The 16,881-nt window shown below is 34.9% G+C and overlaps 1 protein-coding gene across 3 annotated transcripts in view; it reads right to left on the bottom strand.

Moving 5' to 3' along the window:
• The window catches only part of FER (FER tyrosine kinase), a 140,159-nt gene that overhangs the window by 106,374 nt on the left and 16,904 nt on the right, over positions 1-16,881 (bottom strand). For all 3 annotated transcript variants that reach the window (XM_039380640.1, XM_039380647.1, XM_039380652.1), the window contains exons 5-8: positions 11,044-11,227; positions 9,495-9,632; positions 8,508-8,627; positions 2,784-2,906 (exon numbers count right to left, since the gene is read on the bottom strand). In XM_039380640.1, coding sequence (XP_039236574.1) covers positions 2,784-2,906; positions 8,508-8,627; positions 9,495-9,632; positions 11,044-11,227 — 565 coding nt within the window. The remainder of the gene's footprint in view (positions 1-2,783; positions 2,907-8,507; positions 8,628-9,494; positions 9,633-11,043; positions 11,228-16,881) is intronic.

The following is a 16,881-nucleotide window of genomic DNA, read 5'->3' as shown; positions in this document are numbered from 1 at the left end:
GGCAAAAGTGAAGTGCCTCCAGTTTTCAAGGAGAGGGAAAAAAAACCCTCATCACCCCTCCCCACAGTCTTCAGAGGGCCATCAGCTTGGAATGTGGATCTGCTGGTTAGTTCTTTTCTGTGGATCAATCACCCCAGGCAAACACCTTCCCCCTCCCTCGTTCAACATCTTTCTTATACAGCAACGCAGGGGAAAGAAAAAAATTCCCCCTTGGTTTTTTCAGAACAAGTAAACCTATGACAGACACATATTTTGTTTCATAAAAGCTGGGGGAAAGAAGCATGACAATTCCTCAACATAATTCTTTATTCGAAGGTATAAACACATAGAGCAATTCTAGAAAATTTTCAAAGCTACAATACAATGCAAGTAAACACCCATTCTCTTTTCATTATCACAAAAATCCCATTGTAATAAATATACACGAAACTACTGTTTTCATTCACTTTTGACTGAATATACAAACACTAGGGTTCCCTGCCCTTTAGAGAATAAAATTTTAGATAATGATTTCCAGCAATGAGAAATTCACTGCATTCTGGATAGTTGTTGTAATGATAATTTGCACTACTAAACTCACCTCACATCCAGTATAAATTCATCTGGCATCAAGTTAGAGATATCTGTTGTTTCCTCTACTTTGTAAGTGTTTCTGGACTGCATTATAACTGTCTTCTAATGAAGCTAAATAATTTGATCTCTATAAGAAGACAACTTTTTGTCTTCTGCTTGTTTTTATGGATCTCCTCTGAATACCCCTCATAGCCCTGAATCCTCGAGACAAACATGATTAAATCATTACTAAAGGACAAGCACTTAGACATCTGCAGCTACCCAGATGACTCTATTATCCCAAAGAACTGTCAAAACCAAAGATTGACAGAAGCTGCCTAAAAGACAGAATCGTCCATGGTATAATATAGACACCCTTAAAAGCATTCAACTGGAAGGAACCCAGTGACACGTGGTCTGTAAGAGATGCAGAGTTCTCACAGTCTACAAGAACAGATTGACGACGTAAAGGGACCAGAACTATGTAGAATGAGGACAATATGAAGAAAAATCACAGTTTCCTTTTACTCTGTATCTTCAGGATAATCCCTGGAAGGCAAGACCCTCTTGCAAGCCTACCCTTGAAGAAAAAAAGAAAGGCAAAAGTCATTCATATTGAGATTTTTCTTTCCCAAAGTGGTGCTGAGCCAAATGACTATTCAAATAGGTTTCCAAGTGATAAGGGAACAACCCGTCATAAAATTCTCATTGGCAGGAAAAGACAAAAATAATATTCCTATAGATGAGCATTATACTAAGTCACTAATGAACCAAACTCCACACTCCTCAACACTGCAAACATCTGCTAAAGGATCAGTCAGAGAAGCCTGCCCACAGCAAGAAATACAGGGATGGTCTGAACTATTTCAGAGAGTGATAACTGATAACAAAACAATACTGAGGGGAAAAAGCCAAATACCTCAGCAAACTTGATGAGTTCAAATACAGTTTACCCTTTAAGTAATGTGCAGCAAAGAAGGCAGGTCAAGAACCAAAAACTGGAAAATACACTGTGATTACATGTGAACTTCACCAAAGAAAGAACAGGAAAGTATCTAATTAAAACCCTCATATCATATACATAAAATTTTAGATATTAATTAAATACTATACAATATATTGTATGACAAGATTCCTTCCACAAAAAGCTTCAAGACTGCATAGAATCATAGAACCATAGAATCATAGAAGCAAGTGGGTTGGAAGGGACCTCCGAGATCATCAAGTCCAACCCTTGATCCACTACCACCGTGGTTACTAGACCATGGCACTAAGTGCCACATCCAGTCTCATCTTAAAAACCTCCAGGGACGGAGAATCCACCACTTCCCTGGGCAGCCCATCCCAATGTCTGATTACTCTCTCTGTAAAAAATTTCTTCCTGATATCCAACCTAAACCTTCCCTGGCAGAGCTTAAGACCTTCAGTGAATGAAGGGTTACCCAAAGGACTTGCTCTCCAATTCACTACTGGTACTGTAAGCTAATATTTATAAGCAAGTTAGTAAGGTTATGACTGACTGCAACAAGAATCAGAAATATATCATTACAGACAAAATTTCTTTATCTGTTGTATTAAGTTCAGTTTAAATGAGGATGTGAATACTTTTTCTAATCAGAGATAGGAAAAAAAGCTAAAGATGTTGCCCAAGAATGGTTCTTTATAATAATGTTTTATTTGTGGTGCCATAAAACATTCACTAATCACTCATGTTTGCTATTTGTTATGCAGTACTACAGGGTATCATATTACATTCTTTACATTTACAGTTTTGTAAAAAGAAAATGCAATGAAGAATGAACTTAACCTGAAAAGTTCCAAACACATTACTGCATAAGAAAGAGTCTTGCACATGATTCTGAACGTCTTTCACAAAATTACAACTACACAAGGAATTCTGTCAAACAGAGAGGCAATGTGAACTTAGTCAACTTCTTCTGTCAAGTTGAAGTTACAATACTAACCAAAGGTCCAGCTCTTGAGCCATCCCAAAACCATGACAATTATATATTAACTCATGGAGCTGCTCAATTCTTCAATGATTTAGGGTCTGGAGTAGGTAAGGGTTACTGTAGAGATGAGAAATTAACTTATTATTGTTTCTCACAGTAATTGCTACTCACAGAAACAGAACAAGATTAGTGGTGGTTATTTCTTATTTAAGTCTTAGAATGTCATTATAGCCATTTTTTCCCTCAAATTATTATATTTCAAAGTTCATTTCAACTTACTCAGACTTCTTTTCACAAGTTTTAGAGGACTCCTCTATTTTTTTCTCTAGTTCCAATACAAGTTCCTCTTTGCTCAAAAGGGTTTGCTGTGTTTGCATCAGTTCTTCTATTACTGTTTTTAACCTGCAAGATAGAAGTCAAAAACCCATGCTGTGAATACACAAACTGTATACATTTGTGAACATTGTATTTTTTTTTCCTGAAGATGTAAAGGAGTATTATTTTTTAGATTATCTTACTCGGTGCTTGACAGTTTTGAGTTTTTTTCATGGATATACCTTTATATTGTTAATACATATTATTACGGTTCCTCTGTATATATACAAGGTTACATAGTGATCTGCTGCCTGCAAATTCCCCTATCAAGAAATCCTTCTTCCAGAATGTGTGATGATGGGTTCTGTGAATTAATGCCTTCCTAACATATTGCTAATTTACAAGATGCTTTATGAAAGACGAAAGCCTTCCAACTTCTAAAGTACATGTTAAATAAATACATAGAATCAGTACTTGAGCTGTATTTACCTCTAGAAATAAAAAATAATACAAATTAACACTTCCTGGTTTAAGAGTGATTATATTTTTCTCCACAATTACCCTTTTGAGGTTACAATCTCTGGTAATGGTTAATTCAAAGGAAAGACAAAACTGTACATGAACACTCCATACTAACAGAGAAGGGATTATTACATTTTAAAACCATCACTGACACTTAGTAATCATGCTGGTAATATTTCAATAACAAAAAAATTCAATGAATGTAGAGAAATATTTGCATTCTGAACAATGCAGGTAAATAGTTAACATAATGATGACTTCTAAAATGCATATCAATATTTATATGTTGACTTCAAGAAATTGTTGTCAGAACAATTTTTTAAAAACAAATTAATATGTACACCTTGTTTCCTTCTCAGCATTCATCTATCCCTCTTCAACTATCTTACTCTGCTTCCCCTGTATTTTCAAGCCCAACTTCAACAGAATTACTGAAGTAAAGAGTGGAACAAAAGCAAAATACATAGAGTAATTCCACTGCACGTATCTACGGCCCAAAACCACTCCAGGCTGGGGAGTAGAACAGGAGGTCAACTCTCTAAATAGCTAGGAGGCCCATCTCCCTCATGTCCATATATACCAAACTCAACTATTTGATTCTAAACATTGAATTAGTTCTCTCCACACTATATATTTTATACAATCTTGATTGCATATGGTCTGTACTCAGACAGTCCCATATCTTATCTTGGAAGACTTAAATAACTAAAAAAAGCCATAGAGTGAACAAAAAAAGTTTATTTCCCAAATGACCAAGCTTCTATATGTGTTTATTTTGAGATAAGATAAATACTTAAAGCATTTCCCTCAAAGTAACATCCTCACAGCTCCCCTTTTCAAAGACATTATTGGTTTCAAGCTACCAAAATTCGTATGCTGAACTTCTCAGAAATTACTGTCTTCTTACATTGGGTCTCCACCTTAATACCAACTAACTTTTTGATTTTAATACCTTGCTAAAAAAAGTAATTACCAATTCTGTAACTGGTTTTTAATCAGCTTTTTAATCAACATTGCATTGGCCTAAAAATTGATTTACGGGAAGCAGATGTTATATCTCATGATCAAGCACCAATAGCCAAGAAATTAAAACCAAATTAATAAGACTGTTCATCACTGGAAGATATGAGTACATACATTCAGAAACAACATCTTAAATTTTCACAATTTCAAAAATATCAGATTTTATATTGGAGTATCAGATTGAAACAGAAGGTTGATGTAATTTTTACCGAAACTTCTGAGATATTTTAGGACATTTGTATTTATCTTACAGAAAACAAAACAAAGCAACCATATAAACACTAAACTAAATTGCCTCCTTGTATTCAACATCTATTGCTTAGTTTAAACAATAACTTTCATTCAAACTGGCTAGAACGGAGAACACTGCATGTGTCTTGTATCATTTTGGTTGTGGTTTGCCAAAGGAATTTTCTTGTGGCCTTGTATTTGCCTTCTGGATACAATCAGTTTACAAAAGGGTTTCTATTACTAACCAGTTAATCACTATGACCCTTTTGAGTTTTAACAACCACACAATCCCTCTACCAGGAAACCCTCCTTTCATATTTCTCTAGTTATTAGCACCATTCTGCCTCAAATATCTATAAAAATAAATGTTTGAGCTTACAGAACTTGTATTTCAAAAGATTTTTAAACTAATTTGGATATTACTATGCTCACTGATTGACATCTACCTCATTCTGGTTGCCTCGTCTCAGTTTTTAATGCATGCATCTTCAAAGCGTAAACTTTTATTCTGTTACACTTTGCAGTATTTCTCAATATTATTCAGTGACAGTCATGAATATTTATCAGGAGACACTATAATTCTCCCATTCCTTAGAAAGGTTAGCTGGTCTTTCAACTACCTCCTTCTGTCAAAATTTTATTCATAAATGTAACCTTACCTAAAAATGTAAAAGCTAGTTTTCTCATCATGTTTCCTTAAAATATGTCGTATTAAAACCTCTAAGCAGTATGCAAAGCTGTCATTTTTCCATTACACACCCAATAAACCAAGAGATACAACCAAATATTACTGATTACAAATCAATATATATCTTTGAATCTTTTATATGTTTGTGAAATAAATCCACTATGTGTACTTATTATATTTGGTAAATACTGAAGGTAGTTCTCATCTGCAGAAACATAGTGAGGTAGTATTTTGAAGATCCATGATCTCAATATGAAAGAACAGTCAAATTTCTATTGCTTCATCACATACAGAGTCGATTTTTTAAAAGTCATCAACTATACATTTCTCTTACTTGCAAACTTCTAGTCATACACAGTTGATGCAAATACCTGTGGGGTTATTTTGGCTGCAGTGGTTTTAAGGCAAGACTATAAAAACATATATCTAAAACACAGCTAACAAATTATATGAGTAAAGACAGCTATTGAGAACTAAGCACTTCAGAAAAGGAAGGGTTCCCACCTGCATTTAAAAGAAAAAGGACAAAGAGGATAAGAATAAACAGTTTTTACAGTGCCAGGGGCCAGTGGAGCTTCAGAAACAATCTGCACTGTTTAATATGTTCATGATAATTCAAATAAAAGGACAGTTAAAAAGCAAAAAAAGAATGCTGATCTTATGTTATTTGAGGTAGGAGGAAGGGTCTGAATGTGAAGAATACAAAAGGATTATTGATACACTGCTAGGGTCAGAAAATCAAACAGAATGATTCTCTAGGATCTGTTAAAAACAAAACAGAGTAAGAATATAGGGAACTTCAGAATGCCTCCCTCTAAACTGTGTATCTGGATTCCCTCCACAATTCTGGTCATTTATCTCAAAATCAATATAGTAACCTTGAAAATATGTAAATCAAGATGACAAGCTTGATAAAGCATGAGTAAGTTTCGTGAAAGGACAGAATAAAGCTAAGGATGGCTGTGAAAAAGAGGGCACAGCGTAGAAGTTGGACAAAAATGTACAATATCATAGACAGAGAGGAATAGACTGTTCCTATTCTCTCCCAAAACAAGCACTTAAGAGCCATAAAATCAAACTAAGAAGTAGCAGGTTCATAAAATACGAACTTAATAGCTGGAATACGTGGACCAGAAATTGTATGGACAACAGGTACTTGTATATACTGAAGCTGACTGGGCAAGTTCATAAAGGAAAAATACCTCTAAGGCTATTAGAAACTATCTCTGTGGCCATTAAAGATAAATACTGCTTCTGTCTCAAAACATTCCTGAGATGAAAATTATGAGATGCTGAGGAAATTTAATTGCACGGTCATTCTGTTTCTGTTCTCCTCTCAAGACTTTTCCCTGTTGGCTAACATAAGGAAGAAGTTTGGTTAGGTAAATCTTTGGTCTGACCTAATACAGTTAAACTCAGAGTCCTAAACCTATACCAGAAAGTGAATGCCATAAAGACAGCAACACTTAAAAGAGCTATTTGATTCTCAAATTCACAGGACAATTTCATGTGGATAAATATAAGATTTGCAACAGAACACACTGGAAATTATATTGAAAATGAGTATATATATATGTAGGCAAATGTATGTACAGGTATACATTTATAAAGTATGTACAGACATACATTTATAAACACTAATATGAATTTCATCAGAACCACTTATTAGAAAAGCAACATTTTATCTCTTTTATTTAGATATGCTGATGTCTTATTTCTAAACAATGGGATGCAAAAGGCAAGTCGAACAAGATGTTATTTCTCTTTTTGAGCTATGGAAGACAGAATCTTTTAAAAAATTTAATATTTTATTGAAAAGGGAGATTGAGTACATATATGTTTCCTGTCACTGTGCAGAAGTACATCAAGATGTACAACACTTACATACTTTAAGAAGGAATAATCTCAATTTAGTAATGATGCAGAATATATTAAAAAGAGAAACCTATTTAAAGGGACTGGGGGGGTTTAATTATCAAGAGATCCTTTCATAAGAAAGATGAAGCTGCTTCGTGACTAAGGAGGCAGATGCTCCATATAAAAAAAAGTTATTTCAATACTTATCAAAGGAATAAATTTAGAAAAATAATCAGATTACACAGAAAAAAGAGAGAATGTTTACTAACCTTGAAAAGGAATTAATAAAATACAGAGTTTCTGTTATGTTGAGAAAACACAGTGATTAGAGTAATATGCTCACATTTGAAATGCCTCACTGTTATTAAGATCCAATCTGATTTTGGATTTCAGAAAAACCTCAAAGAAATAGGGATTATAGTTTCATTAAGCAATCAAATTTAAAAAAAAAAAATAAAAAAACCCCACAATATATCACTGTTATCTTATTTGCATCAGTTACACTTTCCAAAGGGACAAAATACTTCAAACAAGTCAAACATGGACTGAAACACAGTAGAGGCAACAAAAAATCATCAACTACTGAAATTCAGAACTTCCCATTTTTAGTGTATGATTGATAGTTGCAATCTCACAAGTGACCACATAGTGACCATTTTATGTCAAAAGTTGAGGTTGGTAATATAAGAACATAATCACCTCAGCAGGAGATTTTTTCCCCATAACAAATGATTAAAAGGTGAAGTTGGTAAAAGTAAAGAAAATATTTAACTAGGCGATATATTAACAAAACATATAGAGAGGTAGTTCATCACCCCAAATAGCTAAAAGCTCTGTGAAATGCAATACAACGGTTATATCTGCATTACTATGCTAATGTATTTTAAAGGTTATACAAATGAATAAGAATCCTTTGGAAAACAAAAGCAAAACTTACAAACAAGTGAAATAAATATATTCATGAAAATTTTCTACATGGCAATTTCAATCACTGACTACATCACTCTACCTGATGGTTTCATCAAAATACTTCAGTATTTTTCCCAGAGTAGTGAATGTGGAAAAACTTTTGGGAAGATGAACCAGTACGTTCCCAAGGAGGACTCATGCTAGATTTGGGGCACTGTATGTATTATCTGGCATAGAAAGGAACATACATTAAAAATGCTTTTAGGGGGAAGTGGGGAGAAGTATTTCGTGCAAAGGAACAATAAAACTGGCATGGGAAAGAGCCCATAGCCTGAATATACTATTTTTAGAAACTGGACTTTAAAAATGGGGACACAGCTGTGCATTGATCTGAGTGAGCCTACATATAACACATAACAGCATTTCCAGAGGATAAAGATTTGTAAGGAAAGACTTACATGACTTGTAAACTTTCTGCTGTTAAATTATTCCACATGATCTCATTAGCTTGAAGGTTTTCATTTTCTTCTAGTAATGATGTATCAAACTCTATTTCTTGTTCAGCAACTTCTGATGACCTAATTCAGTAAATAATTGTTATCTTGTCAAAATTAGCATGGGTCTTTGAGTAGATCATAAAGCAAATTGCTGGGTTATGAAATATTTTACTAACTAGAATATAGTTAAAATTGCATACAAAATAAAAGGATAGCTAGCAACTGGACACATATCCTTTTTCCTTGAATGTAAGGAAATTGTCCTAAAATCTTATGAGATAATAAAATGTAATAAAATTATTTGAATCCAGATCACAACACAAATGAGGTTCTCAAGGGCTACTAATGTCAACAGGTCCACTCTTAGCTGCTTCTGTCATAAACCCACACATGACAATTATCAATTCACACGTAACAACAAAAAAAGATTATGCAAGAAGTCTTAGGAATATTCTGCATATACTTACACAGAGTAATAGTCCAATAAATGGGAAATACACTTTGGTTTTAAAGTAAAAACCTCCTTGCATTATCTGCATGCTCTGTGGTCTCAGGCTCAACCTGCAATAACTGCAGAGTACACAGAGATACCTAGAGCTGACTTTATACTAGAACAAGTTTAGCCCAGAATGCAAAATGCATGCAAATAAACAATTATGAGTAAATTAGCTCATGTGGAGTCTAGACTGTCATTTATAGTCTGCTGTCAGTACCAAAGTTAGGGATCTTCTCATGTAACTGGAAATTTGTTTTTCTAGAACCAGGAATATAAACGGTTCAGCCACCTTTCCATACATGCAAATAGAACAATTTTCAAATTAGGATAAAGTTTTACCAGTAACAATGTAAAAGGAACCAAACAGAAGCAAATTCAACTCTGACCACTTAAGCAGAGTTGAAGTTTAATGCAGGATTTTCTAAGGAAGAAACATGATCTGAAAATTATACCTGTGAGTATCTATGAAGTCATTATACTCAGAGTTAGGGTCTATCTGTTCAACCGAGGTCTGGATCTCTCTATGGACATTCACGATCTCTTCTGTTACAAGACTGGTGATCTCGCTATACTCATCCAAGATCCCTTTTCTGGAGAAGAAAAAAAATTCTAGTGTATAACAAGGCACTGAAGGCATAGATGGCATTAAAGATGCTTCAAACTTTCAATTTGCTGTTTCTACAAATTCTTGTTGCAACTGGCTCAAAAGGGAAAAATAAGACAATATATTATTCAAAGAAATAACACATCAACTGAGGCCTTTTCTTTACAGGCTTAGGTTGGCTCTAAGACCATGCTTCTTGTACTGATTTCAGTGCATAGCTAAACCAGAAACTGTAGAAATTAAAAGGAAAAGGAATATATAGAGCTCACTGATGACAGTCTTCTTCACACAGGACTTACCATGCTTGTTATAACCTAAGTAATGATTTTCACGTTGCGACTGACAAAATAACTACATTCTGGCATAAGGCAAAATGGGTAACAGAATAGTGTGCACTTCCTTTAAAAAATGGTTTTACTTCATTGTTTTAACTGTCTTTTCTTAATATATTTATATTATGATTTGTCATTCAGACAAAAAAAGGTATAAATCCCAAGTTAATATATATTTACAAGAAGACAGAAAATCAACCGAGAAGTTTCTGTAAGGAAGTACAAGCCACCAACCTTGTCTTTACCTGCTTCCAAGAGTGGGAACAACCAAGTACTAAACGGAGAGGTGACACTGTGCCACTAGTCTTAATAGCATCCTCCAAACACCCTCCTATTCTCCTTTTAGCTTTCCTTCATAATGTACCTCCATAATTATTCCCTATTTCATTTTTATCTCTGACAAATTTGATAGCTTGCCAGGATCTGGAGCATGGTGAGCTCTCAAGAAACACTGATGAATTTTGGCTAGCCCAGAGAACATGTAGAGAAAAAAGTATCAATACATTTTTCCTGAACAAGATCTCAAGTTATGTTTTCTCTGCTAAAAAAATTCTGTGATAGGATTTTTTCAATACTTTTTTTTGAGGAGAAAACAGACAAGGGAAGGCATTAAATCTCACCTTGCCTGTGAACATCATGTGTGAAAATGTTACAGAAAATAGTTCATGGAGTGTGATAAAAAGATAATCAAATATCAGCTAAAGTGGTGCCATACTGAAGAGAAAGGGAATCTTTATGAATTACAATGACAATAAAAAAAAGGGAAAAAAATAATTAGCAATATTAATCTATACTTTTTCAAGTTTAACAAACTAATTCACCTGCAAAATTAGGATTATTAAGCAAGTATGTTTCACACAGAAGGCCACACCAAGCTCTACACCTGAAATCAGCAACTCTTTTGTACACGTAAATGTCAATGTAGTGAGAAAATATTTTTCACATGTTTTTACTCCAGGGTAAACTACAATCACAGCTTCTTATTTTCAAGTAATCCTACAAATTAATTAGAATACTACACATATAAAATTGTACAAGTTAAAAATATATAAGAATACATCTTACAGGGCTTTAATCATTTCTTCTTGCATCTTCTGTAGTGAATCAAGTAACAGAGGAAGCGTAGTATCATAATACTGGTGCTGATGTAACTGTGCTCCTTTCAGTGCCAACACATACTGATTATGCAACATATGAAGCTTCATAGTGGCTTTTTCACACCGATCTTTGGCTTTCTCAGTCTCCTTTCCTAAGAGAAAACAAAACAAGAATACATGTGGTGATTTAAAAGTATACAGACCTTTAGATGACATCAATCTAGTAAATTTATGACACGTTTGCAGCTTTTTCTACAGTAATTTTTTCAAGGTAGTTCTCTTAAGAAGGCAAAATCTGACCGTTTTTAGATAATTAGTAAGATCAAATGTCTAAATTTCCTAATTAATAAACTAAGTTAGAAAAAAAGTTATTTTCCTTGAACAGAAATGTGAGAATTCTTTATATAATAGTATATGAAAACCACTCTCTATACAAATATAAAAATAATAAAACTATGAAGAATAAAGAAAGACTCTCATACACATGACTATCTCCAAGCTGTTCTTTTATTTGCCTCAGAGCAAATAAATATTTTTAATAAAGAAAGAGATCTCCTACTATGTCAGATTCATGATTCATTTAAAATCTATTGTTTATTGTGAGTAAACATTCTTATCTCTACGTATGATCTAACAAAGCAATGACGCAATGAGCAGCTTTTCTCCTACAACTTTAACATTTCCTTATCACATCGATATCCTGACCAGGAAATTGGCTCTAGTCTCAGCTCTACACTATTAGAGATCAGCAGTTATCAAGTTCATGCTAACAAGACCAGTTTAGTGTTGAACTGCAGATACTTCAAGAGGTCACCTACTCCACTCTTTGCCACAGTAACTGCAAAGCTACGTGGGACATAATATCAGCACTGTTTCCAGTACAAATGCAAAACACTGCCCCATGTTAGCTACTGTGAACAAAAGTAACTCTATCCCACCTGTAACCAGAACAGACACATAAGCTTTTACTGACATTCTTGCTGTCTTCTTGATATTATTTATGAAGTAACTCATTACTTTTTCAGGAACTAAAATAATTTTAAATGAATCCTGTATCTGAAAACATCAAGTGCAGAGTCTCAACTACCTGCACAGATAAACATATACTAACTAAACCAATCTCATTAAGACCACTACATTTCTTATAAACTTAAAATAATTTATGTAATAAAAAACACATCTACTTCTTATCACAAAGCAGCTAAGAAAAAAAGAAAATGGAGGCTAAGAGACCAAACAGTGGTTTGAAACCAGACCTTGAAGAGCTCTGTATGAGGAATACACAAAGGACTATGAACTCCAATAAATCAAAATACAGACACACACTGAAGGCACACTAAAAAAAAATTGAGTGAAAAACTTGTAAAACAGTAATAAATGCTCTTTCATATACATTGGAGTCAGCAGCTTGTTAGAAAAAGTAAACTACAGTCACTATGTAAAAGAAGTTGATAGGACGAAAATATCTTTTTTTTTCTTCTTTGTTCACTATGAAGACCTTCACAGGTTTCCAGGCTGAAACATTACTTTATGAAAGAGTCAATGAATCTCCTTGTTCTGAGGCATCAAAAGGAGAGGTTAGAGAATAAATGAAATAGTAAGACACTATGAAGACTGGACTGTTCTTAGCTTTGGAACTTCAAAATATTACAAATAGTTTTCAGAGGATGAAACAGACACGCAGTGGAGTGCCCCGAGAATATCAGTTGAGCTCTGATAGATAAAGATTATGATGAAAATGCTGCCTGAAGGCAGCAAATATGGGAACCAAATGTGAAAAACTCAAGAAGAAACTTTGAGAGCTACTGATTAAAACTCGAAATGGTAAATTATAGTGTGAATATTTAGGGAGTTGCATATGGGGAAAAAACCTATTCAAGCTTAGTAACCTGTTGTAAGATTACTGAATGCACACAGAAATGAGATCTTGGGGAGAGTACAGAAAGAGTGATGGAAATGTTAACTAAGTGTTCAGCTGCTGTTGGATACAATGTTATTTAGCAAAGGAGTATCATTATACCACTGATTAAATCCATCTAAAAGTATGCAGTTTGTTGATCTCAAGGATATGTGACACGCAAAGGGTTTAGAGAAGGGCATCAAGCACAAGAAACGCAAGAAACAAGGAATCCAGAAAGAATGACTAAAATGAGGACTCCTGAAGCACCAGGAGTCTGAGAAGCAATGTGTGAGAAGAGACACACAGTTAAGAGGTCTACACAACCTCTTTCCATGGAAAAACCATATGGCATTATATGGAAATAAAATGCAGTTTGCTAAAAACAAAGACATTCTTCTTCAACTAGCAGGTAGATGTAGCTAACCTATGCAATCTTGGTAAAAGTGATCATAAGCACAAAAAACTTACTGTGGTTTAATAGTGAATGGACAAATGTATGCAAAAAAAAAAAAAGAAAAATCCTGAAAAGGTACTAAGAACTACAGCAGCACTTCTGACTCAGGAACTCCCTAGGTAACAAATTACCATGAAGCTGAGGCAGATTTCTGTCTGTTTGTACCCTTGTACAAACTCTCGAGACACTTGCTACCTCACTGCTGTCAGCTACACTTCAAACATGGATTAACAAAAATCACTTTAAAAGGATATTATATCTGTCATTTAATTGAAAACAATCTGACAGTTGACCTAATTTTTGTATGTGGAAGGAACAGTTTTCTTACACTACAGTTTATCTAAGTTACTCTGCACAACAGAGACAAAACACATCTCGAGAGCTGTCACCAGAGAAGTATTTTTCATTTTGGTATGAATGAAACAATTCACTTTCAAAATTTCTGCAGAACTGTTTTGGAGAGATAACATTCTCAAGTCTCTCTTAAAACTTTAGAAAGACATAACAGGTTTTGTCTTCAGCAAACAATCAAAAGTCATGTTTCATGAGGAGATTAATTTTATTTCCTCAAAACAAAACTAAAAATCACACTATTTATTTCTACATTAAATTTAGATCATTTGAAGAGGGAAAAAAATAATCTATCAAACAGAATAACATCCCAGAAGTCAGATATCCCCAAATGCACATGTCTGGCACCTGCACAGCAATGTGAGGGGATGGCACACAATCCCATTTTTGCATCTGCCTTGAGGACTAAATTCCTCCTCTACATACATTATTCCTGAGCAGAAACCCTCAACTAATTTCAGAATATCATACAGAAGTATCATACACACTCATTTCTAAATACAGCAGGTACAGTGCCACCCTGGTCATCTTCAGAGTAAAACATACACACTATAAGGTCTTTCTGGAGAGGGAGAGGCACATCGAACATGGGGAAATAACGGAAGGTGACTGAAGAGGGTTTGGAGGGGAAAAGGTCATGTAGCAGTTACAGTATTGGGACTGGATAAAAGAGGAAAGGAAAAGCAATTGGACGTCAAAGCATCAAGTTTTGCATGCCGTTCCACTGGGAGACACGTTGTCCAGGGGAATCAGGAGGGAGGGGCAAGGTGGCAGCAGAGGGAAAAGCGCTGCATTATTTCTTGGGTTTATTCTGTGTTTGGCCATTCCTGCTCAAGCATGCCCTAGGTTAAATAATCCAAAATTACCTCCATATGTTATAGTTCAAGAGCTTAAACCTGCAACTTGTATGTGGCATGTGTTTAAAATACATCCCATATCTGCTTTCAGCTTACCAAAAATCGGCACTTGTGAAATTATGTAATGTACTGTCAGTACAGGCTTCTGACACATGAACTCCAACAAACCACGTTCAACAGTTAAACTAAACTGAAAATTTACACTGAAGTTATCACAAGCACATAACTAAAGACTTAAAAATACTGTATACCTTTCAGAAACCTCATTAACAGCTAAATGATCCCATTTTACCATCTGTTTCAAGGTCTAAATTACTTTGCTATACATTATTCCTCAGCAGAACACCTCAACTAATTGCAAAATACATCAAATTATCATATTCATTCAACTTTAAAACAGAGCCTGGACCTATATTTAATAGCGGGAACATAGTTACAGTATTACTTCCATATCGTAATTTATTTTTTAAAGTAGCAATATGCTACAATATGTGTACTCTGAGGCAGAGTACACAGTTGTTCTACATGTCAATTAGCACTGAGGAAAACATCCAGTTTCCTTTATCTGTATAATGAATTTCATAAATAGATCTAATTATAATTCTACTGCCATCAGCTGTTGACAAAACTGTTTTATGTTAAAAGAAACTGTATACAATATGTCATGCCATAAACAGTACTGGGAGGCTTGCAAAATTCAGTTATGAAAGTTTTACATTTACAAAGAAAAGGCTAGTATGCTTTTTAAATCATTCTAGACTCTAGTATTTCAATTTCTATTAGATTCTTGTGGCCTAATAATCACCTAGAATGGAAGAACAAAATCTGGATGGGACAACCAACTAAGATGAACTGAGAAAAACTTCAGTTCATAATGTTCACTTCATCTTTTTTTAAATAAGCATCAATACACAGTGCAAATGCCTCAAAGAAACTGTCCTACAGAAAATAAATATTGTGAATATAGAAAGTTTTCATACATATTTTGGATTTAAAAGAAATAATTACGTTGAAGAGTTTTTACCCCCTTACAATTTTTTCTGGTTAGACCTTCAGCCATTCAGAAGCAATGACGAAGTGTTCATAAAACATTCAATAGAGATCATTACAAAAGCTTAGCTCACAACAGATGAACTAAATTTCTAGATTTATAGCTCCTGGCATTGAAACATGACCTTTGGCTTCAGTGCACAATGAATGCTGTCCAATAACATCCATCTAAGAAAGAATATCATTTTACTACACGTCCATTTTTTGACGATTAATTTAATTTACTTTCAAAAGGAACCAAAAACACACCTGACATGACAACAGAGTGCTATATCCCTCCAAAGGAAACACAGTGAGAAACCTTAAATAAGCTAGAACTGTGAAACAAACAATATAAAAATTAGAAGGACAAGCTGAAGACCTACACATGAGTAACAGGAAGGAAGAAAATCTTTATACATAAATAAAACTATGACTAACAATTCCAGAGAAACTCTGAGGACTAGAACATATGACAAGAATTCACTAACTCATTCTGCAGTTCTGGAGGTGCAAAAAGCAAATCCACACAAGGTATGGACATGTATGGGTATGGGTAAGTATAGGGTATGGGTAAGTATAGGGAAAAATAGTAGAAGTAATGACATAATAAATGTGGGCACCAATGATACAGTACCAAAAGTGACTACAGAGCTCTGGGGGTAGCCATGAAGAGCATGGGAGCCCAGGTTGTGTCCTCCTCAATCCTGACAGTGAAGGGAGAGAGTGCACGGAGGGCACTGACAGTAGAGGCCCACAAAGGGCTGCTGAACCAGTGTTGTCAACAGGGTTTTGGGTTCTGAAACCATGGAACCCTGTTTGCAGAGCACCATCTGCTTCACAGATAGGAAGCACTTTACTAAGCAGGGTACAACTATTTTGCCAGTAACACAGCCCTTGTTAGGAGGGCTTTAAGCTAGGAATGACACGGGAGGGAGAAGGTGACCCACAGTCCTGAGGGAACAATGGAGGAGACTACTAAGGAAAGGGCATTGTGTGGTAAGATGGGAAGGGATCACAAAGAACATGAAACAGGGCTTGAATGTGGCCACCTTCAGCAAGTACAGGTGGGAAAGAAGGTTCCTACAAGGCACCACTGTAGAAAAAGCCCCCAAACCCTCTCCTCAGTGTTCTGGGGTGATACTCAAGTGCCTGTGCATTACCACAGTGTGGTGAATAAACATGGTGGGTCAGTTATCTGTGTACAGTCGTAGG

Source organism: Pipra filicauda, unplaced genomic scaffold (assembly GCF_003945595.2).
Source record: "Pipra filicauda isolate LSUMZ 115617 unplaced genomic scaffold, ASM394559v2 scaffold108_size2327098_pilon, whole genome shotgun sequence".
Lineage (NCBI taxonomy): Eukaryota > Metazoa > Chordata > Aves > Passeriformes > Pipridae > Pipra > Pipra filicauda.
This window is presented reverse-complemented; position numbering and strand designations above follow the sequence as displayed.